General features: G+C 47.4%; 1 protein-coding gene across 2 annotated transcripts in view; it reads left to right on the forward strand.

The window, feature by feature from the left end:
• The window catches only part of LOC129380070 (uncharacterized), a 141,307-nt gene that overhangs the window by 49,871 nt on the left and 64,119 nt on the right, over nucleotides 1-27,317 (forward strand). For both annotated transcript variants that reach the window (XM_055073945.2, XM_050183262.3), the window contains exons 10-15: nucleotides 8,550-8,684; nucleotides 8,784-8,928; nucleotides 16,830-16,945; nucleotides 20,045-20,191; nucleotides 25,716-25,890; nucleotides 26,768-26,905. In XM_055073945.2, coding sequence (XP_054929920.1) covers nucleotides 8,550-8,684; nucleotides 8,784-8,928; nucleotides 16,830-16,945; nucleotides 20,045-20,191; nucleotides 25,716-25,890; nucleotides 26,768-26,905 — 856 coding nt within the window. The remainder of the gene's footprint in view (nucleotides 1-8,549; nucleotides 8,685-8,783; nucleotides 8,929-16,829; nucleotides 16,946-20,044; nucleotides 20,192-25,715; nucleotides 25,891-26,767; nucleotides 26,906-27,317) is intronic.

Raw genomic sequence — 27,317 nt, forward strand, 5'->3', positions numbered from 1 at the left:
ATTTGGCTTGGGAGCCGTTAACGCTTGCTTTATTTCTTGGCGCACAACTTCAGCCACTGACGCGGCTGTGTATTCATTTGATGTGGCAGTGAGTTTCTTAATTTTCTCCCTGAACAATTTTGCGTATCAGCTGGCGCAAGGATCCCTCGTCTGTGAATGTCACTACTGCGGCGCTTGCCAGTCCAGTGCTGGTCAGTGCTGGTGATCAAACTGGTGGGTGCATAAGTGTAACGCACGCTCTATGGCCGTCCATTTTTCAATAAATTCATCGACGCTGATCGGCGGGTTCCGCACAAGATTGGCAAACAGCTGCGCTGTTACGTTGCACATGAGGTGGCAGTTTTTTTTTTTTTTGCCTCCGGCATATCGGGGTCTGCATGACGACAAAGATGAGCCATGTCCTCAGTGAACACAGCCACAGTTTCATTCGGGTTTTGAATCTGCGATTCGAGAAGACGCTGCGCGTAGTCTTGCCTTTCGGTGCTGCCGAGCGTATGGAGGAACTGGCAGCGGAACTCATCCCAGCTTGGCCAGGTACCCTTGCGATTTGCGAAGCACGTGCGGGATCCGTCTTCAAGAGAGAAATACACAGGGGATAGCTTCTGTCCAGCATGCCACTCGTTATACGTGGCTACGCGCTCATACTTCTCGAGTCAGTTTTCTGCATCCTCATAGGCGTTGCTGTGGAAGCTCATGGGAGATCGAGGAGTCGAGAGAGTCGCCTGTGCAGGGCCTGGCTCTGGCATGGCTTGGGCACTCGTGGTAAGAGGCAGACTTCCTGGTAGGGGACCAAATCCTTGGCTTAGGCCTTGTAGGCGACGGCTGGCGCGATGAACGGGTGTTTCGACATATGGAAAACATCCTGGGCTTGATGTGGGGCTGTTGACAAGTGTCCCAAACATTTACCCAATGCCTCCACCAGTGTCAAAATTCGCAAGCAGTAGAAACTGATCGGAGACTTTAATTGCAGGCAAACTGAAAAACAATCGCACAGGGACCTCATCTTCTCTTCTGCAATGCGCGAGATCTTCGTCTTTCTCTACATGCCACATATTGGATGTGGCAGTGTGTGTGTGTGTATGTATACAGGCTGTCCCAACTATCATACACCACGATTTAATAAAATAGCAATTGCATTACTCGAACAAAACCTAGTGCATATTGTTTCCAGTACAGTGGTATAGCTGCCAGTAATTTTTTCGTTACTGAGAGTTAGCTAGGTAATTGTAATTAGTTATCTAACTTGAGTAGTACTGTCCTAATTATCACTGTCAATGAGGCGCTTGTAGGCACAGCCAGGGGACGTCTAACTGCAGTATTTTCAGCGACATACTAATTGCACACTAATTTTTTCCAACTGCTAAATAATCCCCATGAAATATGAAAAATACCACATGACTGCCCTACCACCCGCATCATAAAGCAGTGCCTTCGAGCAGGCTCTGTAAGTGTTAGCCAAAACCAAATAAAGAAAAATAAAGAAAACATTGTGATTGAGCTAGTGCCTTATCTACCACGCTCTGGCCGAAGCAACATGTCGTGTTGGTGTTAGTTGGAGGCAAAGCTGTGATAGCAATTGTCTTAGCGTAGGTAAAGTGCACGGATGATTTCTTTTCTTTTTTTCCACAAAACCTATCGCCAAAAAAACGAATTGACAATGTCAGTGGAAAGTTTTAAAGGTCCATTTTGTGTCGTCCCAATTGCCATGTCTTTTTATAATGAGCAGAAGGCTAATGTTATCCTTGCCTTGGGAGCTGCAAATGGCACCAAGAGGAAGGTGGCAAAGATATATCAGTCAGGGAAGTGTAGCAGTTGACCAACTGCATCGACAATCACCAGAAATTATGAAAGCCTGAGACAAACAGGCAGCTTCAAGAAACAGCGGTGGAGGACTCCATCTTTGAGTCCTAGCCTACGCATGGAGGTTCTAGCATTTATGACCTCAAGCCCTTGTGCTAGCTTGCAGGATGTGGCCGCCCAGGTACCAATTTCCAAGTCATCAGTACAGAGGATTCTAAATGGCTCGGCCTTTCACCCGTGCTACCTTAGCTTGCACCAATGCTTGGAAGACAGGGACCTACAGAACCCTCTAGATTTCTGGAATTGGGTCCTCACAAAAGCCAATGAGTCACTGGACTTTTTGAGCAACCTCATGTGGGCAGATCATGATGATGATGATGACGATGTGGGCAGATGAAGCCAATTTTTGCAGAAACGACCAGGTAAATTTGCTTAATGCACACTATTGGAGCGACTCCAATCCACACTGGGTACACACTGGGTAAACTGCAGTTGGCACCAGTACCAGTACTCATTCAATGAGTGGTGCGGAATTTACACTGGTGCTATAATTGGTCCCATTTTTGATCACGCACCGACAGCGCTACATGGTTGAAATCCTTGGAATAGTGGATGTTTAAGCGAAGTCCCCACTGTAATGACTTCTACTACTGTGGCATCAGCAAGATGGGGCACCAGCACACAGCATTAGCCGAGCACAAAACTGGCTGGATGCGACTTTGCATGCACAATGGATTAGAAGGCACGGGGTCCAGCAAATTGGCTGGTTAGGTCGCCTGACCTCTCTTCACTCGATTTCTTTCTTTTGGTTTATGCGAAAGATTGTGTTTACATGATTGAGACGATTTTGTCAGATGAGCTGAAGGCAACGATAACGGATGCCTGCGTTGGAATTCCAGCGTAGGTCATCAAGAAGGCCACTGAAGATGTGATAAAGCGGACTCAGTACTGCATAGCTGCAGAAGGGGACCTATTTGAACATGTCCTCAAGGCAGCAGCTGGTGTTCAATTACGCTTGCAAATGCACAGATAATAAGGGCACACTCAAATTTCATTTTTTTTGTACATTTTGTTTAGTGCAGACAAATCCCAATTGCCAGTTCGGCACATTTGGAAGTGGCACGTGTACTTTTTCGAGCGCATCGGTTTTGCCTTTTCTCTACATGTGGGTCGCTTCCCGGTTGTTTATTTCACTTTTATTTTTTGCCGTAAACCTTTTCTTGCAGCACGTATACACTCCCATGAAAAATAAATCTGTCACTTTAATTTGGCTTTGGTCCGAAGCAAGTTTCTGGCACGAAATATAGCTGCGCGCGCACTCTTTCAATGCAGCGGGAGCATAGCCAGGGTTTTGAAACATTCTATGCCTATTCCATTGCTTTTTGCATTTTGTCCAGGGTCAGAGTGGTACTTCGGCTGTGTTATCAAGGGGCTTTTGTTATCAATGTGATCAGTCGGCCTTCAGAGACAAATATAATAAGTGGGACGTAGAAATGAGAGGAAGGAATCACTGCGAAGCTGTGAAACCTGCTATTGGGGCTCCTTCCATACCATTATCAAGGTGATGCACTGTCTTTTTGGGTTTGCGACAGGCAAAGCAGTTGCTCTCAATCAGCTTATTTGAGGGTGCTGCTTTACGATGTAGATGGGAGTGTAGTCACATGGTATTTTTCATATATCGTGGGGTTTCTGTACTGTAGTAAAAAAAAAATTGATGCGCAAGTAGTACGTTGCTGAAAATACCACAGTTAAAGGTCATCTGGTGGTGCCTGCAGATGCCTTGTTGACACTTTGATAATTAGGATAGTATGTCTCGAGCTAGATAATCAATAGCAATTACCAAATTAAATCTCAGTAACAAAAAAATTACTGGTGGCTACTCCACTGAACTGATAACCACTAGGTTTTCTTCAAGTAACGCAACTTCTCATTTTTTAATCTTGGTGCATGATAGTGTGTGTGTGTGTTGTGTGTTGTGTGTGTTGTGTGTGTGTGTGCGCGCGCGTGCGTGCGTGCATAATTCCAACATATTTTTGGTAGATTAGTACATTAGCCAAGGTAGATCAGTCAAGTACGTTTCCGTTCCCAGACATAGCGCTAGACCCCCTCTGATTCTATTCAAACAAATTGTGGTCAATCATTTTAGTGCACCATTTGACCTTGTAGACTATTTTTCCAAGGCTTTTTTTTTCTGCCTCTTGTAGCGATTTGAATGTTGCCATGGTGGGTGAAACCTAGGTTGTGAAAATACACCAGCAAAAATACAATACTACATTGAGCACCTTAAAAAGCTGCTGGCTTATTCTCTCCCATAGGCAACCGCTACTTTCTCACAATGCGCTTTGTGGTGACGCAATACTGCGAAATGTCTACGCACGCATGGATCTTTGCGTGCGCCATCATGCCTCGCGGGATCGTCCCAATAAATTTTTGGGGGTGGTACCGGGACGAACGAACTTGATCGTTTGAATGCGACACCATTCGCGTGACTATACACGCGAACGATTAGGCATTGGTGTCCAGCATGGGGCCAAATATATTAACTCGCTATCCTGTCTCATTGAATGGAACTTCCTTGATTTGTCAATGCCTATCGGCATGTTCTATTGGTTGCGATTCGGCTAGCTGGCATTGGTGTAGGAAAGGTGCAACATATGCCCTTGGGTTTATTTGCACTACTCTGCTGTCATTCCTTTGTCTTAAGAGCACGTGTGAGACCCCACACACGCTAGCGGGAAGTTTCTTCACGTATTTGTGTCCCATTTTCTGCATTTCAGCAAGTCACCTGCCTGCGTGTTCACTTAGACCTATGGATTGCTACAAGGCAACACAGTCAAAACAACAGCAGGTATTCAACGTGCAAGATCTCAGAGGAACTGTTCGTCTCCTGAAACTGTAGTGTAAACATACCCAAGACATGTCTACCATATGCTACCATCACTATACGACGCTCGTGAAACAGTACACAGCTCACATGGCATATACTGTAAATGGTGCTCGGAGTTCCTCGTGCATGGGAAAAATATGCGTGAGACAGGCATTATTACCGCACCTTTTGCTGGTCTCCAGCCTATGCTGGGACTCGTTCCTGGGGAGAGGTTGTGCCAAAAGTGCAAGCGCACGTGCTACACTGCGTCGAAAGATGTAAGCTCTGAAGGTGCTTTCCAGGAAAGTGGAGCTCGTCCTGATCCAAGGAAGCCAGAAATTGCACATGAAGACGTAAATGAGGTGCTGGCCGCCATAGGTGCGAGTCCTTTAAAAAGAAAGTATGGAAAAAAGGTCCGACAGACCACAGCTATTTCAAGTGGCAAAGACCATATGTCGACGACGGCAGTAAGAACTTGTGGGAGATATGGGGTTCTCCTCCGTACTCTTGGGACAAAGGAACGACAACACAGTAGTGCAAACAGTCACAAGGGCATTTATTGCACCTTTCATAGCTCAATGCCTGCTAGCCGAGTTGCTATCCCCAAAACATGCCGATGGCGCGCGACAAATCTAGGAGTCCGACTTACCGCGACCGCATTGTGAGCGAATATATTCGCCCCATGCTGGATCCCAACGCCTGGTCGTTCGCGTGTACAGTCACGCGAATGGTGGCACGTTCGAAGGCGGCCACGCGAGACAGTCTCGCAGAAGCATCCGACGGTGCCCGTGCGGACGTCCGCGCCCGCCGACGACCTCGAACCAAAGAGACCAAGCGCCTTCCCTTTCGGCGCCCAAGCAACCCCGCAGCAGCGCGACACTCGCGCCATCTCCCGCACTGCACCTCAACCACTCCGATCGCCGCGGGCGAAGCCGCCCTGCAGGAGACGAGCTATGCGGGAAAACTAGATCTCAGGGGAGGCGTGAGAGTCACGCATCCCCACATCCCCCCAACCTTAAATCACTACATATTCCGGCGAAACATTTCACACAGTCTAACATCAACACGTGCTTCGCGAACAAGGTGGTACATGCAACAGTGGCCGCGCTGGGGAAATGTCCACACGCTGTCCATAACATGCGAGCCGACTGTCCTTGGGGTACACCGCTGGCGTCCGCCGGTCACAGCAGCAGCTTTGCAGACTCGATGGCACGATCCCAGGCCAGGATTCCGGAGACAACAACGCAGTAGTCGGTACGAGCAAGCTTCGCTCGCGCCGACGCGCCCTGCTGGCAAGAGCCGCCGTAGCTGTCGGTGACTGCCGGCTCTTTTGTCCGCCGCCGAGGGTTGTGAGCTGGATACAGGAGGCCGCCGAAGTCGTTGCGCCGAACTGGCCACAGCATCACCATCGCCCGGGGGTGACTCGATCGTAGTCCGGGGCAGCAGCGCAGACGATGTGCAGGTGACAGCAAGCCAGGGGTGACTCCAATCACGCTGCGTGCACTCAAAACACTCGGCAACCACTAAAGTAGTGCAAGGGAGAGGAATTCTGCATGCGCATCGCCCACGTGGTACGATGTTCAACTCGGCTAGCAAAAGATCGGGCAGCTACTCAGATGCTAAGTTCACGTGAACGAAGCTCGCTTTCTTGAGTAGAACGAGTAATTTCAATTCGTGCGAGGCTAAATAGAATGAGGGAAGCAAATTGCAACGCCTCAACGCCACGGTCCACCAGGTTGTGTCCCTCCACGTGCGACAGGCAGCTTCGTAAAGTTAGGCCTAAAGCGTCGCTACTCTGACAACAACCGGCATCCAAAAACAACACTCAAAATGAGCGTAAAACAGGCAGCCGCGAGGAGACGTTAGCTCTGTGAGGTGGTCCTACTCCGCTTGGTGCACACAGCATCCGAGTTGACGGCGGCCACCGTCCCAGACGGTGTCGGAGCGCCCGGTGCCAGGCCGCAATACCAGTCAGCCCGTCGTGGCACCCGTGGCCCGCGGCCACCCGGCTCCCAGAGCCGCGACTTCATCCGACTCAAAGAGATAGAAGAAGCTATTTACATAAGAAATTCGGACCACCCACGAGGCTTCCGTATTCACTCGCTTCAGGCTTGCCACTGCTCCGCGGGCGCTCAGCCTCGCTCTCCCAGGATGCAGACCACGTGGCTCTCGTACTGACGAATGTCATTAAAAAAAAAACACTTGCGAAAAGGCTTAGCATGTTGATAAGTTCAAACACACTACAGCCACCGTCGCCTCGCTCAAGAAAGCACGCCGCCGACTCTAGCGATCAAAATCCACGCTAGGCCTACGCTTCGGTTCAAACAAAGGTCTTGAACGAAGCAAAACTGTTAACTCTATCGTCCGATGCCCCAAGAGCCCCACGTTGGGCGCCAGATGTGGGAGATATGGGGGTTCTCCTCCGTACTCTTGGGACAAAGGAACGACAACACAGTAGTGCAAACAGTCACAAGGGCATTTATTGCACCTTTCATAGATCAATGCCTGCTAGCCGAGTTGCTATCCCCAAAACATGCCGATGGGCGCGCGACAAATCTAGAAATCCGACTTACCGCGACCGCATTGCGAGCGAATATATTCGCCCCATGCTGGATCCCAACGCCTGGTCGTTCGCGTGTACAGTCACACGAATGGTGGCACGTTCGAAGGCGGCCACGCGAGACCGTCTTGCAGAAACATCCGACGGCGCCCGCGTGGATGTCCGCGCCCGCCGACGACCTCGAACCAAAGAGACGCGCCTTGTCTCTCGGCGCCCGAGTAACCCCGCCGCGGCGCGATAGTCACGCCATCTCTCGCACCGCGCTTGTACCACTCCGACCGCCGCGGGCGCCAGGCCACGCGGGCCGTGCGGGAAAACAGCATCTCGGGATGCGTGAGAGTCGCGCATCCCCACAAACTGCAACCTCCCGAAAGTGCGAAAACCGAGCACACAACCTAAGTTCTATTGTGTCTGTTGTAACTGCATCAATGCAGGAAGGGATGTGGCAACGAAATAGGATCTCCTAGTACTTGTCGGCAGCCTTTGATGCCCTTCTAAAACCTTGTGCCAACCAGCCACGCTATTTCTAAGTTGCCAACAACATAAAAACACAACATGGCATACGATGATGCCACGCGTGCAACTGCCGCATCTTTCCCGTTGCCTTGGACAAGTGCACGGTGCAGTGAAGGGGAGCTGGGGCCCAGGGATGTGGTGGCCGCTCGACATAAGCTTTCTCTCACCTAAAACAAAAAACTCCGATGAACCTTTCAGAAGTAAATCTCTTGTACACCCTTCCATATGAATTCAAGCACGCATATTTACTTGGACAGCATCACCAATCTACATGTGCCTAACATGAGGCATTTCACAAATTTTCAATGTTCGCTTTTCTTCCACTTTGAAACTACTCATCCTTTGACTTCAATACCTTTTGAGACTGTTTTACTGCTAACTATCCAGCCATGTGAAACAGTTGTATTGTCTGTGAACCTTGTAAAATTTTGTTAAAGTAGTCAGAATTGGCACAGAATTGTATTGCTTTACCACAACGCACATTGCGAGACAAAGTAGTAGCTGCCAATGGGAGAGAATAAGAAAGTGCTATTCCTTTTCTATAACCAGCAGCTTTTTAAGGAACTCTGTGCAGTATTGCATTTAAGGTGCTCCGTGCAGTAGGTTTCGTCCACCACAGCAACATTCAAATCGTTGTAGGAGACAATTTTTTCTTACAAAAATATTTTAGTGCACCAAAATGATTAACCACAATTTTTTGGCATAGAATCGGAGAGGGTCGAGTGCAATGTCTGGGATGTTTGGTGTGGAATGACCCAGCACGTTGTGTATAGTGGATAAAGCATATATTTTTTTAAATGCTTCCAGAGCCAAGACGCAGATGGCAAGAGTCGCAAGAACATTCGCAAGCTCATCTCTGACAAGAAGCTTACGCAGGAGACTAAGGCTGCTGCATTGGCTGAAGAGGAGAGAAAGAAGCGCATTGCAGACAGGCAGAAGCTGGTAGGCTTTGCTTCATTACTGGTCTCATTACAGTAGATACTTTGCCTTCTCCTGACCAGCTCTCACTTTATTTCCTTCTTCTATCAAAAATAATTCTAGTATAACGAGACCTTCGGAACTGTACCCAGTGATGCCGATACCAAAGTAAAACAGCTGGTGCTTGAAGTGGACCTGAAGACCAAGGAAACACTTGTGGAGGTTGACAAAAGCCTTGTCACGTCCATGAAGCCTCACCAAGTCAAAGGTCAGGGGTGTTGTCGGCTTCCAGTTATGGCTTCATGAATAGCTTTCTTTGTGTAAAAACTGAAGTCAACAGATTCCAAACAATGTTGTGATTGTTTTGCCTCTGCAACTCCCTACACTGCTGTAAACAAATAAAATGGTTGTCTAGCATTGGCAGTTCGTTACGGCGCATTGTATGATAGCAGCCGTGAGCAGTATGGGCAATACGCGCGGAAACTTTGCTGTAAACCCGATCTCAATCATGTGTGCCAGTGCTTCCGATACCATATATTTATTGACAGTTCCTTACAGGATTCTGTTCAAAATGCTTTGTGACAAGAGGCTCTCCATCAGAACTGTTTCAGAAACATGCGAAGTAATTTTTATTGCACGAATAGCTGCTTCGGCTGAGCGAAATTCACAATTTAATGAAGTCCTTGGCTGCAAATATGACTTCGTAGTATTGATGCTTGATTGTAATAAAGAATCATTGCCTGTATAGTGCATTTTAGAGAACTGAGTACAAGATCTACCATAAAGCTGGAATAAAATGCTTATGTAAAAAAAACAAGAGCAAACACGACACAAGTTTGACTTAATTTCTTGATAAGGTCTTGGTTTTGCTGCACATTAGCTAGCTTAATGGCGGTATTGTGTAGCACTCGAATGTAGGAAAAAAGGTCAGGGAAGAGTAAAGACTGCCGACTTCTAACTGGTTTTTCTTTGCAGACGAGCATAGTATATACGCACAGCAAACAGATAAAACACACAGAAGAAAGGTGATCCCAGAGCCAGTGCATCATTGATAAGTCGGATCACTTCTTAAACATTTTTGTAACACTGGCCCACGATTGCCCTACGGCCTAGCCAGGTAATCACGCTCGAGCCATGAGTGAGCAATGGAAGGGGTGCTTACATAGCAGTCGCCTAACTTGTAAATGCAAATGTTTTGCGCTTCCATTATTTGTCAGGTTAACTGTGACCTATACCTTGCCAGTACCATGCACTGAAGAAAAAGGTGGGTGTACCCACAATCTCTGCAATGAATGCCAAGATGCCCCGGCACAGCATTGTGCATGTTCTTTCGGTGCTTGCGCAGTCGATTATTGAGGCTTCTTTACTCTTCTGTCCTTTTTTCCTACATTCGCGTGCTGCACAATACTGCCGTTTTGAACTGTGACCAACTCGCTCAAGCTTTTACCCTAATACGCCAACTTAACATTTTGTACTCTTGGAATTTGACATCCAACGGAAAAAGGCCGGAAGCCTGCTAATGGCCAGTGGAAGCTGGACATCTGTCGCCATGGTCGCCATTAACTGCCTTGATCAAAGCAAACATGCTGACTATTCCGTCATGGGAGATGGGAAGCTATCAGCACTGGGCATTCCCAAGCAATCTTCCTTCTAAGGACTTATTGAGTTTAGAGCTGCTTAAAAAGGAATCATGCCAATGCTGCACATTATGGCACGTGTGAGAGCACAAATAGTATGTTTTTCTTTCATTTATTAACTTTGTGGACCGCTAGTCATGCAGTCATTTTTGTGGTGACAATCAAAATGTGTATATAACCTTCTATCCCAAAATCACTATTAATATTGTTACGTAGGAAGACGCAGACGAAAAGCTATGTACAAATATATTTACAAGGAAAATACGCTGCGCTTGGCCAAGAGGCAACAGCCCGCGCTAGCTTCTAATCGTCGTCGTCGTCTTCACACTGCTGGCCTTTCGTGATCGCGCATATTGTGCCGTAGCACTACCCCCGGCTGCAAAAGCGCCGTCCCGGAGCGACTAAAGATCGGACTCGGAAGCAGTGTAGTAGGCCTTGAGCCTACTGTCGTGTACGACATCACTAGATGCCACAGGAGAGGACGAGGTTGAGGCCACAGGAGCAATTTCGTAAGTCACAGGCGTCACCTGGCGCAGCACGCGGTAGGGCCCTGTGTATCGCGAAAGGAGCTTCTCTGAAAGTCCGACGTGACGAGAGGGCGACCACAGGAGCACGAGCGCACCAGGTGAAAACTGTACGTCACGATGGCGGGCGTTGTACTGACACTGCTGAGTGGTCTGTGAGGCCGTCAGTCGAGCACGGGCAAGCTGGCGTGCATGGTCAGCGAGGGCGATGGCGTCGCGCGCATACTCGCTTGTTGAGACCGCAGCAGGAGGAAGTGCTGTGTCTAGGGGCAAGGTAGGTTCGCGACCGTACAGTAGATAAAAGGGAGAAAATCCGGCGGTGTCGTGCCGGGAAGAATTGTACGCAAATGTTACGTAAGGAAGGGCAATGTCCCAGTCGTGGTGGTCCTTGGAAACGTACTTGGCCAGCATATCGGTAAGAGTACGGTTTAACCGCTCTGTCAGGCCATTGGTTTGAGGATGGTATGAAGTAGTCAGTTTGTGTTGAATGGAGCAGGAACGCACAATGTCAGCGATAACTTTCGAGAGGAAGTTTCGACCACGGTCAGTAAGCAGCTGTCGCGGGGCGCCATGAAGCAAGATAATGTCACGCAAGAGAAAGTCCGCGACGTCAGTGGCGCAGCTGGTAGGGAGAGCCCGAGTGATAGCGTATCGGGTGGCGTAATCAGTCGCGACGGCTACCCATTTGTTCCCAGAAGATGACGTGGGAAAGGGACCGAGCAGGTCTAATCCAACACGAAAGAACGGTTCCACAGGGACGGTGATCGGCTGGAGATGACCGGCAGGTAGCACCTGAGGTGTCTTCCGACGCTGGCAGGGATCACAGGCAGCAACATAGCGTCGAACGGAGCGAGCGAGACCAGGCCAATAGAAGCGGCGGCGGACGCGGTCGTACGTGCGGGTTACCCCAAGATGTCCTGAAGTGGGTGCGTCATGCATCTCAAAGAGCACAGTCTGTCGTAGCTGTTTTGGCACGACAAGAAGAAGGTCAGAGCCGTCAGGGAGGAAGTTCCTTCGATACAGAATGCCACCCTGGAGGACATATCGGCGAACGGATGCGTCGGTAGGTGTAGAGCGCAGACGCTCGATAAGTGCTCGCAGCGATAGGTCTCGGTACTGCTCATCGGCGATGTTACCGAAGGCAGAGACAGAGAAAATGCCGTTGGCGCTACTACTGTCGGCGTCGTCAGGCTCGTCGACCGGGTAGCGAGACAGGCAGTCAGCGTCCTTGTGCAGTCGGCCAGATTTATAGGTGACAGTATACGAATATTCTTGGAGGCGTAAGGCCCAGCGACCAAGTCTTCCTGTAGGATCTTTCAGTGAGCATAACCAGCAAAGCGCGTGATGGTCTGTGACAACGGAAAAGGATCGGCCATATAAGTATGGGCGGAATTTCGCAACCGCCCAAACTAGGGCCAGACACTCACGCTCAGTGATGGAATAGTTGCGCTCCGCGGGTGAGAGGAGCCTGCTGGCGTAAGCGATAACACGGTCGTGGCCACGCTGGCGTTGTGCCAGTACTGCTCCAATTCCGTGACCGCTGGCATCAGTACGGACTTCGGTAGGCGCAGAAGGATCGAAATGGGACAAAACGGGAGGCGTTGTGAGAATGTCGATTAGATGAGAGAATGCAGAGGCCTCGTTATCGCCCCACTGGAAAGGAGCGTCTTTTTTCAAAAGGTCGGTTAGTGGTCGTGCTATGGCGGCGAAATTTCTCACGAAACGGCGGAAGTACGAACAAAGGCCGATGAAGCTGCGCACATCCTTGACACACTTCGGAACAGGGAAGTGCGTAACAGCATGGATCTTGCCTGGGTCCGGTTGCACTCTGTTCGCGTCAACGAGATGTCCAAGGACGGTAATCTGGCGACGGCCGAATTGGCACTTCGATGCGTTGAGTTGCAGACCGGCTCGCCGAAAAACGTCCAGGACTGCTGAGAGGCGCTCGAGGTGCGTAGCGAACGTTGGGGAGAATACGATAACGTCGTCCAAGTAGCACAGGCACGTGGACCATTTGAAACCGTGAAGAAGGGAGTCCATCATGCGTTCAAAAGTGGCAGGGGCGTTACATAGACCAAACGGCATCACTTTGAATTGATAAAGACCGTCGGGTGTGACAAAAGCAGTCTTCTCGCGGTCGAGATCGTCCACGGCAATCTGCCAGTAGCCGGAGCGAAGGTCAATAGAAGAGAAATAGCGAGCACCGTGGAGGCAGTCAAGGGCGTCATCAATCCGAGGTAGGGGATACACGTCCTTTTTGGTAACCCTGTTAAGGTGCCGATAATCCACGCAAAAGCGCCATGAGCCATCCTTCTTTTTGACCAGTACTACAGGTGACGCCCATGGACTATATGATGGTTCAATAATGTTCTTGGCAAGCATTTTGCGAACTTCTGCGTGAATAACTTGACGCTCAGCTGGTGACACTCGATACGGGCGGCGATGAATAGGAGGGGCATCGCCGGTATTAATGCAATGTTTGACAGCTGTAGTTTGGGCTAAAGGACGATCGTTAAAGTCAAAAATATCGTGGTAGGAAAACAGAACGCGGTAGAGTTCACGAGCGTGCTCGGAGGGCAAGTCGGGGGCAGTCATTTTCCGTAAGTCAGCGATGGTACAATTTGCCGACTGCGATGGTAGAGGAGTATCGGATGAAGTGTCGTCTACTGCAATGGATGCTACTGAGTGATCCTCGAATGAACAAAGCTGGGCCAAAGACATCCCACGTGGCAGCACTTGTGTCGTCAAGCCAAAGTTGACCACTGGCAGGCAGACGCAATTCGCCGTAATAGATAAAACTGTATGGGGTACTGTGATCCCATGTGTAAGGAGGACGTCTTGCATAGGAGCCGCGATGTAGTGACCGTCGGGGACTGGTGGGGATGACACTAGGTCAACGTAGGTCAGTGCCGAAGGTGGCAAGCAAACGAAGTCGGCGGAACTGAGGCGACTGGGGTGTGGTTCAGCAGGATCCAGAACAGGCAGGTCAAGGCGGAGAGTACTGGCGGAACAATCGATGAGAGCAGAATGTGCGGAAAGGAAGTCTAAGCCGAGGATGATGTCGTGGGGACAGTGGGCGATGACTGTGAATAGCACGATTGTTGAGCGATCGGCGAAGGAGACGCGGGCGGTACACATACCAATTACGGGGGCTGTTCCGCCATCGGCGACACGGACAACAGGCGTCGTGGCGGGCGCGATAATTTTCTTGAGCCGGTTACGAAGGTCAGCGCTCATTACGGACAAATGCGCCCCAGTGTCTATGAGAGCAGACACAGAAACACCGTCGACTTGCACGTCAAGAAGGTTCAGATGAGTGGGCAAAGTCAGTAGAGGATTTGGCGGCGTAGGGAGCAATGCAGCGTCACCTCGAGGCGCTGCATCGTCTAGTTTTCCGGCTGGGAGCGGCGTCCGAAGGGAGTCGGCGAATAGGAGCGACGGGGCTGGGGAGAGCGAGATTGTCGTCGTTGGGGCGAAGGTGAACGAGAATAGGGGCGGTTCGTTGCAGGAGAATCAGTGGCGGCATTATCGGAGCGTGCGGCATAGGGACGAGAAGGGCCACCTGAGGGGCGAGAGTAGGCAGTATAAGTAGGCCGGCTCGGGGAACTCCAGCGACTACGACAGTGCCGAGAAATGTGCCCGATTCGATGGCAGTGGAAACAAATAGGCTTGTCGTCAGCAGTGCGCCATTCAGATGGGTTGCGGAAACGCGGTGGGTAAGAAGATGCGGGACGGGGCGAAATCGAAGAAGCCGGGCGGGTATTAGGGCGATGGGCCGAGCAGATGGTGTGAAGACCCATGTTTTCAAACTCCTGGCGGACAACTGCCTGGATCAGTGAGACCGTGACTGCAGATGTGTTGGTGGGACTGGAGTCGAAGGCAGCCGGATAGGCGGCCTCGATCTCACGCCGGACGATCCTGGTAACATCGGCAGTGTTGTTGGGACGAGGAGCGTCGGCACAGGAAGATGTCGCTGGGGTGTTGGGCAGACGGGCAAACTGCTGGTCAATACGTCGGCTTTTGGCGAGTTCCAGGCGGCGGCACTCTCTTATAACAGCATCCACCGTCGCTACGTTGTTGCAAACGAGCAAGTTGAAGGCGTCATCGGCAATGCCTTTGAGGATGTGGGAAACCTTGTCTGACTCAGTCATGTGGGTGTCAACTTTGCGGCACAGAGCCAAGACGTCCTGAATGTACGTGACATAGGGGCTCTGTTGACGTCTGCACACGGCCGGAAAGCGCCTTCTGCGCGGCAAGTTGTTGACCGTAGGGGTTGCCGAACAAGTCTCGAAGCTGTGTCTTAAGTGAATCCCAACTGGTGAGCTCATCTTCGTGCGTGCGATACCAAACTCGAGGTGTGCCACCGAGGTAAAAGACTACGTTGGCGAGCATAATAGTAGGGTCCCACCGGTTATTGCGGCTGACGTGTTCATACAGGCTGATCCAGTCATCGACGTCTTCCCCATCTTGGCCGTACTGCCTTGGATTTACCCTCCTTACCAACAGGAGTGGGACTCCTGCACCAATTGTGCCATTTTGATACAGACATAAATTCCTGCACCAAACTGTGCCAAACACAGAAATTTGACCAGAATTGTGCCGTGCAGTGCCAGAATGGCTTCGGCATGTGTGCTCTGGCAGTGGCTGCAACAGCAAGCGGATTCGTTCTCCAAAGAAAGTACAGCTGTTCACATTCCACACACCGCATGACGGCACCTCCTGCACGATTTCTCAGAATTTTTGTGCTTATAACACTGCACTTTTCAGCACTTACGGCAAGTGGTCAGTGAGCACACGCGGCCACTTCTGGCTGTTGTCGCTGCTGTCAGAACGGCCAGGGCGGGTGTGTTTAGAGTGCATTAGAAAAGGGCTGAGTGGGCCGGGCGATGTGGCTCTCCTTAGCTCAGGTGTATAAGAACGAAAAGTAGGCTGAGTGCACTCTGAGTGAATTAGGTATGATGGAGGCACGCTGCAGTGGTGTCAGCAGGTGGATGTCTCTGTATCCAGGGCCGGCACGATATAAAACTATTCCAACGTGTTTTTATGCTCATATGGGCGAGGCCTGACCTATCACGAAGGGCTAATGGTGGATTTGGAATAAAAACAGATTGGAAAGTTTTATGTTATGCCAGAAAGTTAAGCATTAGGTGCTTTGGAATCGTCCTGGTCGTATTACGTAGAAATGGCTTTCACTAAATCACAGTAGTTCATAACTCTGGCTTCTCCGTATGGTCTATTGGTGAAGTGCATTTCCAGACCCACACCATCGAGACATTAAAGAAAAATGTATTTATAAAAATGCATTGGCTGCTTTTCGAAGTTTCAGACTCGCTATTGCAGTATGCATGTTCTTTTGTGATTGCTACCACTAATTAAAACTCTACTGGCACTATACCAAAATTTGCATGCACTAGAGACAGTTTCAGTATCAGGGTAATCTGATTCAAAATTTACCTTATGTTGTTGCTTAAGACAGTTGCAGTACAGCGCTCATGTTGATTTATTCTGTTATGTCGTAGTTTCGAAGTGCGCCGCCATATTACATTATTCCACCAAATTTCAGATTGGCCTGCTCCAAACTGCTTTAAAATGAAATTTTATCTGCTCCACATGGCTCCACCATGAAATTTTATCAGCTCCAAGCTGCTCTAAAAGGAAATTTTGTCTGGTACAAACTGCTCCAAAATGACTTTGGGCTGTCCCACCCCTGTACCAATCTTGCGCACTGTGTCTTTACTAGTTCTGAAACCAGTCGCTATTTTGAAGCAGCGCCTTTTTTTTAGAATTCTAATGACCTTCAGTGCTTTTTATGTTTGTGAGTGGCCACATTCAGTGTTTGGCGAACTCGCGAATTCCAGCCATGGTGGCAGAATATTCTTGAGGGTTGCCAGTGAGGCAAGTGAAACACTTCATGTCATGTGTATGGTATTTTAAGGTTGTGTATCACTGCATCCCTTTTTCCCCATGCTGAGCTTGCTGGGCATGATACATATGTGTTTTAAATGCAGGTGTCAAATTTATGTATGATTGTGTGATCGAGTCATTGGAGATGCTGAAGAAGGATCCTGTGAAAGGATCAGGCTGCATCCTGGCCCATTGCATGGGTCTGGGGAAAACATTTCAGGTATAGTGTACCTCTCTTTTGAAGTACAAATGTTGGAGGAACGTAGACGGGGCCAGCGCACTGACTTGGTCTGTTTTGCGCTACACTTTGTAAACATCTGTACCACAAAATGTTCCTTTCCGTCTGCTTTCTTCTGTTGCTCACCTTTTCGATATTTATCCTAGAAACTAAAGCCCAAGAAAAATTTTTTATAACTGTTTTGTTTCCGTTTGAGCTAGATAGATTTTTGTATTGCCAATTATAACCTCATGTTTTCAAACTTATTTATGAAGAAATTTATGATCTTAATGCAAGATCGTCACTTGCACAACCATCAGGGAAGTTGAGGATTCACAGCCATACAGTGATCACAAGAGAATGCTGTTGGCATTCTCACCCTTTCTATTGTAACTGAGTCAGCTCAGCCGGATCTGTTGTTTCAAGAAACCAATGTGTGCTGCTTGGAAGCTGTCCTCGTATGCATTGTAATAGGATATGGCTCCACTTATGCTTTTATGTCTTCTTTCAGAAGCGAGTTGGAACATTTGTTGAAGTGGCTGTAACACATTGATTACAGAATAATTGATTTTATTGAACACTTGGAGTACAGTTGAAACTTGATCTAAGCAAACATGATATTACGAAGTTCCCAATATAATAAAGACATTTCCATCCCCCATCAGGTACCCATTGCTGTCATCAACCCAAATTAATGAAACTAACATGGCCACCAAACTCAATTTAACGAAGTTTTTTCTGAAATACTAAGTGAGTAAAATAAAGTGGTGATTTTCTTGTAATTTTGACACAGACAGGTTTCAGGGACCCTGAAACGATTTTCACGATGTTGTACAAAGATACCGAGTGGTTAGAGTAGGTCCTTCTGATCATTAATTGATGCATCTAAGTGCTCCGCGTAAAGCATGTAATTTATTACAAGGTTTTAAAAATGATCATCGCTGCCGTTTGCAGCAAATCGCTCGGTGGAATTTTCAGCCGCCCCTACCCATGTGACGTCATTAGGGTGAGCTATCCGATTGGCTTCCCAGGGCGTGTCATTGATGAGTTTTCCACCTTTATGGCGAACAAATGATGTTCGTAATAGTTGGAATGTTAGTTCATTTGTTTACCTAAAAAGAAAGTAACTGAAAGAGAGTGCACAAGAACAATTTCTTGCTACATTTAAGCACTTACAGCACACAGCAAGTGTCGTCTGCTTGTGTTACAACATACTACATTTTGACGAGAGCTCCGCGGTCAGAGTTGGTCTGTCTTTTGCGAGCACTATGATTCGACTTTGTTCCGTTATGGACTGCAAACGTAGCGACTGGCAATATGTCAGGCTGCGACATCGTGTCCCTCCTCAAGGCAGCAGACGAGCGAACTGGCTGCTGCGCATTGGATTGCCACTATCTGATCGTCGCCAGGATTTGCGTGTTTGTGGCCGTCACTTTACACCAGAAGATTACTAACGTAATTGCGTTTTGCGATTCCGGTATTAGGGCAAACGCAAGCACAATGGGACAGAGAGTCTGGCCGCTTGACTGTGCCGTTTAATGGAATGAGCAGAAGTGCAAATATGAATGGTCTGCACGGTGCATCCAGCTGGTGGCATAGAGCTCAACCATACACAGTAGCAATAATGAAATGTATTCTTCTTTGCTGCTGGTGTAAATTTTTCGCAGGAGTATAATCATCAACACGTTGTTTTTGTGAATGTTTAAAATGTTTTACACTTGGTTAGAACAATATTAGCGCTTTGTTTGGCTGGTTGAGCGCCGTGCCAACAAGTGGCTGGACCGTGCAGACCGATCAGGCTGCTCACGTAGGTCTATGCTAAAGTTCCTTTATCAGCTTGAGTTTATGCCTCCAGCCATCTGCCGAAATGCCCAGCTTGCCTGTGGTTGCCGGAATACCAGACACGTTCGGCACTTCTACAGACTGCTCGCAATGCATGCTGCTCTGATAGCTCTCGCTTGGGGTTCACTGCCAAGCAGCTGGCAGAGAGTTTGGAGAGGCTTCGTGCGCTCGCTCCTAGAGAACCAGAAGTGAACGACACGACGTGCCATCATGCCGGACGCAGAGCCAGTGAAGATGGAGCTTAGCCCCGATCACTCGGCGAACCAGTTGGGGAGAAAATGCATGAATGTGGGAAAGGGTAACTTGTAATCGTCCGTAGCTCTCGTAATATGAGACGTTTCACACAAATTGTGGTGCGAATTATTAACTTTAGCTGTACCCTACGCGTCTACAAAATTCGAACTGTTTCAGGGGCCCCTAAAGCGTGTGCTCTAACGCCATCACGTTCAAACCTCTAGGCACCTTAGTCACGGCCCTAGCTTTATTCTGAGGAGGCTGCATGCTGTGCCCATGCACAGAACAATGGACTCGGCAGTCGGTAGTGCTCTTACATATAAGATGACTCTAGGAGTGGTTGTGGTTGCTTTCGTTATATCATGGTTTATGCAACAGATGGCATTGATCATCTCCTCGTAACTTTCTTGCTCGGCCTGCTCGCAGAGTCACTTCATTCATTCTCCGCATCATTGCATATTGGCAGCCTGTCATATCTTCACGTAATCGTCTACCTGGCTTGCATCGTTTACCTGGTCTGCGACGCATTGCAAGCGCTTGTAGACTATGAGAAGTGTGTACGGCCACTGCTGGTAAAGTGCACGCAGGCGAAAATGATAGGTTATTTCGCTGCAAAATATTAAATTTGCAGTTCTCTCTAGAAACACCAAGGTGTGTTGTTTTGTTTTTTTCTTTTGGTTTCACACACAAGCAATTCGAGCCACCCTCACGGACTTTTCACATGCGCAGGCATGTGAAAAGTTGTGGCAAATACAATATTGCAGTAGCTTTTGGGTGTCGCTACGTTACAATTTTCGATTTCGAAGGACTGAACAAACCCTTTCTCAATTTTACAAACTTCTCGACTTATCGAAATAATTTGAGCGTGGTCATCACTTCGTTAAATCAAGTTTCAGCTGTATTCAACAATAGTGAAAGTCATCACCAACTGATGATTACTTTTCTTTCCGTGTTGAAGAAAGAATTTATGTGTCAGTATCACCACGAAAAGTGCGAGTCTGTTCACCAACGGTTGTCATTGTGCAGGTGATATCCTTCCTGCACACAGTGATGACTCACAAAGTGTCTGGGCCCTTGCTTCGCACGGCCCTAGTCGTGTGCCCCTACAACACCGTCCTGAACTGGGCCAACGAATTCGAGCGTTGGTTAGACGAAAATAATCTGGACCTGAAGGTGAGTAGTCTCGAAGTCACTTTCGTATGCACCAGAGGACTTTTTATAAACAGAGCTGAACTGTAATGCACTGCTCCTCTTTGGTCTGGTGTGGTCTGCTGGTGTAGTCTTCTGCTTTAAGTTATGTTAGCATCATTAAAGTCTAATGTTTGTACAAAGTGGGGTTAAGCGGGCTCTTGTGGTAAAGGTATGACAACAGTAGTGGAATCAGACTAATGGGCATATATTGCACCTTCTGTAAAATAAGCAAGCTAGCCGAGTTACAACAAATGGAACATGCCGATGGGCTCTGACAAATCGGGGAAGCATGACTCACTGTGACAGGATATCGAGCAAATATGTTCACCCCATGCTGGACACCAGTGCCTGTGTTTTTTGCGGGTGATGTCTTGCAAACGGAGGACCATACAAGCTAATGACAAGGCGTCCGCGGGACGGTCCCGTAAAACACCCTGTAGAGTGTGTGCCTAGTACATTCCTGAAGCCTAAGAGACTGAGACCAGTTCCATTGGCGCCCTCACCGCTGTCAGGTGGCGATAGCAGTGGGAATTTCGCTCCATTTCTCAAACTGCTATGCAACTACTGACCACTGTAGTCACATGCCATGCAGGAAAGCCAGATTCCAGGAGTTCAAAAGCCATGCGAGGGAAACAACATAAGGGGGTGCGAGAGAGTCCAGCATCGCCACAACAAGCAGTTGACGTGACCAGACAGATTGCTTAAGGGAAACTCCGGCGATTTTTCAATGTCCATTGTTCTTCATAAAATTTTAAATATACATTCTCTTTTACACTGTGGTTACCTGTGCCAAACAATATGGCTGCAAGTCATTTAGTTTGCCTGAAAATGAATTTTAAAGATTGGTTGCGTTCCCTACTCATGACGTTCTACTGGCCATCCTGTGTTTGTGACGTCATAGATCACACCGCCACTGCCGCTGAAATCATCATTGAAGTCGCCGCTGTCTAGTTAGGAAAATCTGTAACAGCTCCCTGTGTCGTCAGGAAACATAATTAGTTTCGCATCTTTGGCGTTACTGCCACGTGTACTGCATGTTTAGCATGCATTCTGCATGTTTCCATTATGGTAGTGTAGGATCTGACGTCATCGACTCATCGTGACGTCGCACAACGCTGCTACCTGTTTCGGTTTTGGTATCTCGTTTATTGGTTATTTAAGATTATTGCTGAATTTCTAAGCAAATTGAATTACTCTACCTGTGGCAGAACTGTCAATGCCATATGAAAAGCACAGTATCCTAATATGGTAAAAAAAAAGTGCTGGAGTTGCCCTTGAATTCATGACATAATTTTATTTCCAACCTATTGCTTGAAAAAATTAGACTTGGACTCTTTTCTGTTAAAGAAATGTAGCAAAATTTATAATGTAAAAGTTCAGTGGTGGCTCATTGTGCAGTAGCACAGCACGTGAATTAAGGGTGAATGTTTACTTAGTTGCACTCCTTAATGTTTGTATATAGCTTTCTCTACTTCTTGTCTGCCCTCTCCTATCCTCCCACCATGCCCCTTACTTCCATCTTCCCTGAGGAGGCCGCTGTTCAGGTGTCAACATTTTAACACTTTGAGGGTCGAATTATATTGAAAAAAACTTTCCCAGGTGGTCAAATGACTTTATTGCGGATCTTGCATGTACAAAATGTATAAAGTCGAGAATAAATAGCAAAAAAAAAAATTAGGAACAGTATTTTGGTGTCAGCATCACTCAGAACTGCAAAATGTTCAATAGTATTTCAGAGTGTGGTACTTCTTGAAACACAGGTCTACGCGCAGCGCCTTGTCGTAGTCTGCACACCTAAAACGGGTGTCTGTTCTTCTCTTGGAGCGACGAGTTGTGTTCGCACACACATGATATCTTCTCTGCGTGTGGCTGCCTTGGGCAGAGGTCTGAGACACCCTCTCTGGGAAGTGGCGCGCTGTCAGTCGCAGCGGGTTGTCTGTGGTTCGTGTTCCGCGCCTTGGTCGTTGGATTTGGGTTTGATAGTTCCAATATTTGGATAGCGACTGTCTTTCTAAACACAGCAAGCTTTACCGGGGTGCCAGTTCTCTTGCGGTAGAGAATAAATGCATTCAGCAGTGTGATGTCGAGCAGGTGAAAAAAGAACTTCTTGTTCCACTTCAGAGTTTTCCTGATGCTTTCACTGAAGCTCAGCTGCATATCTACTCTGTTGACGAGTCCCATTTTCTTCATGTATTCAAGTACACATGCAGGCTTTTTCCTTTTTTCTCCGGTCGCTCTGTCCACCTTATCAGAATCTTGCATCTCCAGTCCATGCATTGTTGTCAACATAGTGACTTCGTGCTTGTCGCACCATTTCAAGGCAAGCAGAGTGTTTTTATGGAAGCTTTGTATTTCACCCTTCTTCAACTTCTTTTTGAAAGAGGGCAGGCCCTTCCTGTTGATACGCACAGTTCCGCATGCATTTGTTCTGTTGCTCTGCAGAAATTCAAAGAGCACTGGGCTTGTGTACCATTTGTCCACAAACAGAGAGTGTCCTTTTCCAAGAAAGTCTGCCAGAAGGTCAGCAACAACAGAGCCCATATAACCAAGCTCCTTTCTTTTGTCCAAGCTAACTGTAGCTCCTGTATAAACTAGCAATCTCAGTACATACCCAGTTTTCACGTCACACATCATGAACATCTTCACTCCGAACCAGTGTCTTTTGGATGGTATGTACTGCCGGAATGAAAGGCGGCCTCTCCAAGGCATCAGTGATTCATTTATGCATAAATCTTGGTATGGAAGAAAAAGTCTGGAAAATTTTTCCCGAATGGCCTCCATGACTGGTCTGATGGCCCTTAGGTGATCGGATTGCTCCTTTATTGAACTGAAGTGCAGGACGCGCAGCAGAAGAAGAAAGCGGTTCACAAAAGAAAATCTCCCCAAGAAACTGGGTCACCAGCGTCAGGACCGTCAACCAATAGTCCCGCAGGGTGTTCTTCCGCACCAGGCCCATAAGCAACACTATTGTCAAGAAGCAGTAAAGCTCCGGGAGGTTCACGGCCGCCCAGGCTCTGAGCCGCGATGCGCCTGAGTGACATGTGCCTGCTTTTTCACTCCCATACTTGTTCGTTTCGGTGACGATGAGCGACACAAGTTCTTCATCAAAAAACAATTGGAAATAATCCAATTCAATTGCTTCTGGCGGGAGCAGAGAGGCCGCAACCTGCCCTGATTGCGAGTCGTCAAAGTTGAAAAGAGATGGCGAAAAATCGCCTGTGTCCCACTGGGTGTCGTCGCGTCTTGCCCGCTTTTTGAGTGTAATGCGGTCGGTGTAAAGAGTTTTGTAGACTCAGCACCGAAGTACAACTATGGCTGCCAATTCTTGACAAGGAGGCACTGTTTGGTCCTTGCTGACGGTGGTGTCAGGCAGCATACCATAGCGGAAAGCTAGCCCTTGATATTTTTGTGCCCATAGATGAGTACATGGAAATGAGGCAAAAGATCAAGCGCATGGGCTTAAACGCATGAAGCGGAATTTGGGTTTGCAGGCAATCAGCCTGCATCTACCGCTATTACAATATGAAAACCTCGTTCATACGTTATGTAAAAGATTAGAACAAATCTATGATCCAAAGTCACTAAAAGATTTGGCAGACTCAACTGTAGTTGACATCTGTGTACAAAAGTAATGTGAAGTGTTCTGTTGTGTGAATGGTTGCAGGACAAGGACGCCAATGCACGCCAAGCTGGTGGGGTCTGAATTGTGCGTTGTTCTCACAGCTTTGGCAGGCTTACGTTTGCGCTTCTTGAATTCTGCCCGTGTCAGTAGCTTCTTGGACGGGGAATTTTGGCAGGGAATTTTGCTGTACCCACTCGGTATGAATCATTACGGCACAGACGCTGACGTGCATCTTTCTGGTCGAGCTCAAGCGGGCCAAGATGTGGTTTGTCATTTTCCTATTGCATAGTGTTTTATTATGGCAACGGGAAACTAAAACAAAATCAAGCTGGTAGGCGATGCTGGAATACAACGCTGCCAGAGAGAAACATAAAGCTTGCTTCACACCGCCTGCAGCAGGGAACAGCGGCATGTTTGGGTTATGGGTCATTCCACGCCAACTGTCCCAACCTTGGCGCTCAACCATCAGCGATTTCTTTGAAAAAAATTGAGGACTATCTATTTCAAGCAAGAAGTCTTTCTGTAAAACATTTTTGCGAAAAAAGAAATCTTCACTACCGCTAGGAACATGTGAAGTTTTTTAGAAAGCTCGAAAGTATGAGTCGTAAAAGGCATTTTCAAAAAATTTTTTCTCTAGAATGAAGATAGGCTTTTCACTTAAAAAAGGTGCTATCGATCTTTACGTTTCCATGAGTTTTTTTATACAGCATTAAATATGCAAAATTTGGTGCATATCGGGAATTTTTTTACAGAAAGATAACTTTTACCGAATGGGTATATTTCATAGTAACTAATTGCCAGTAAGTTGTACTGTAAGTGAAAAATAATTTGGGACGAATATAACTTCAGAGCTTTTTCGGACGGGCCTGTAGTGGTTTGAGCCCTTAGGGGCAGTAAAAGACATGCATTCATATTAACTGCCCGATTATTCAGATGTTCTCGCAGCCGGCCCCTAGGGAGACCTAAATTCGGAGGTTGACTGAACGACTGACGAAGAGCATGCTTCAAATAGTCTGTGTGGTGAACGTGCAGCGGAAGGGGGACAAGAACACTAAGGACCTAGCATTGAGGAATGAACGGGAAAAGAAGCATGCTGCCGCTTTGAAGGAGTGTGAGCTAAAAAATGAAGTGTTGGCTGATGCCGAGGTGCAGGTGTCTCTCATCCAAACCAAACTCTTTCAAGCCGTGAAACGCAACACTGAGGCTTTGCGCGCGTGCTGAGAGTATGTCGGGACAGTTGAGGTTGACTTACCAGCTGTTGCAAGAGAATCTCACTTGTGAGAAAGTTCGGACCTCATACCAGTGAGCTTGTTATCAGTTCCCAATAAGCTCACATATGCCGAAATAGCTCATATTCAAAAAAATTGACAATATGACAATGTTTGACTCGATCTGCGAACCATTTTTTAAAATATTTTATTTGCTGTGCATTTTACAACCCCCTGCCTTCTGTTTTCTTTTGAAATAAAATAAACGCTACTCCTTACTATTCAAACTGAATTAAGTCGTTTTTATTTTTGTTTTTTTAGCTTGCTTGCTAGAGAGTGACAGCATTTCATGACATGGTGTCTGCCTGTCTGGACATAAAACAAAGTTTTGGGTCACTCTGGGAACTTTACAAAGGCATTCAGGGAAAACCTGGAAAGCTCAGGAAATTTGGAAATGCCAACTTGGTAGACACCCTGTGCTTTAATTGCTTTGCTGTTATATAAATCCTTTTTTTTTTTTGCAAATACTGCTGCATGGCATCCCCAGTAATTCTGGGAGAAAATGAAGATATTTCACATTGCATTTAAACACACTGACAGAGTCTGGAATGAAATCCTGCAAGTTATCTACTTGAAGTTATGTAATGTTTTCTGGGACAATATTTTTCATCTGCAGATATACGAGACATCTGCCATTAAAGTGAATACCGTGAGGCTGGAGGTTCTGGAAAGATGGCACAGGAAAGGTGGTGTGGCTATTGTTGGTTACGATATGTTTCGTCGGCTTGTAAATGCAAGAGGAAAAGGCAGGAAACTTCAGGAGCGCTTGAGGAAAGTGCTGCTTGATCCAGGTAAGTGCTTTGCCCCCCTTTTTTTTCTTGCATTTTTACCTTGTGCCATGTACCTCTAATAGCCATGCACCAACTAGCCTCACATAGTATGCTCTCAGTGTGCTTACTTTATAATGCGTACAGTTGGTGGGAAGTCGGTGGGGTACGGTAACATTAATGCAGATGCATCATTGCAATTTGCTCTGCCGAGCAGTTGTGCTTCATTTTTTTTTCGTGTTTTTCACATTGTAGTCATTTTTTCTGAAATTGATGCAAAAGGCCACCCTTCAAGTTGTGGTCGGGGAATTCTGCCTTGGAGTTCACATTTTCGTGTTCAGCATGTTTCACTACATAGTTTGTCCTTGATAATGCTTGGCATTGGGCTGACTGCTGAATTTATTCCCCATTTCTGCCGTGCCGACTATCCTTTATCGAGAAATCAATGCTTCGATTGCTTCACAGTATTTTTGAGCTTATAATGCCCATTGAAAAGATCAGTATAGCAGCTGAGTGAAACAGCTTCTGTAGTACTGTCGATATTCATTAATTCAATGCTGATGAGACCAACAAAATTGGCAGAATCATTCAGCAGGTCAAATTAAACGTTTAAGAGGCAGAAGAAGATATGTTGAAACAAGACAGACGCTGCCTCTATTGGGGTCATCATTGGTGTCAGGCACACGTACGCTGACCAGTCGTTTGAATTATGCTGTGAAGACCTAGTTTAGGATTGAAATAGCCAAATTTTAGGCCCATTGAAATGTATGGGGCCGACTGGGACCTTCAATTGGGATAGAATTAACTAAATAATTGAATTAATCATAGCAGAATTTACAAAAGTCTACTGTGCTAACTACTCATTTATGCTTTGCACACCCACCTCAAAAAACGCTGGCAGGACCAAGCATGGTGGTTTGTGATGAAGGACATGTGTTGAAGAATGACACCACCGGCTTGTCTAAGGCAATGAGCGAATTGAGGACTGGCCGGAGGATTGTGCTGACTGGAACCCCCTTGCAGAACAACCTGCAAGAGTGTAAGTTGGATTTCAATCAAGCATGTACAGGGTTTATTTGCAGGGATTCCTAGTGTACTTAAACAATAAGAGATGCAGCAGTCACTCTTATCGTGAAGCTCAATCTGTAGTGGTTAGTGCATACACAAAATAATAGATCATTTGAAATTAGTATTTGCAGTGGTGGTCCAGCTGTGCCATTTGTGCCATTTTGCTACAATTAGACTTGCCTGCTCTGGCTGCGCTCACTCAAGTGCCATTTGCACCAGCTGCACGAAAGTGCAGTATCTTCACATTTTAATGGCAATGAAATGTTTTCAGTAGGGTTATGTAATTGCAGTCAACGACCGATTTTCTGGGCGGCCGAATTTTTGGACGTGCGCAATAACTTGGACGCCTTCGCGGCTCCGCCACAGTACCCCATAGAGTCAAT

This window comes from Dermacentor andersoni, chromosome 4 (genome assembly GCF_023375885.2).
Source record: "Dermacentor andersoni chromosome 4, qqDerAnde1_hic_scaffold, whole genome shotgun sequence".
NCBI classification, from domain to species: Eukaryota; Metazoa; Arthropoda; class Arachnida; order Ixodida; family Ixodidae; genus Dermacentor; species Dermacentor andersoni.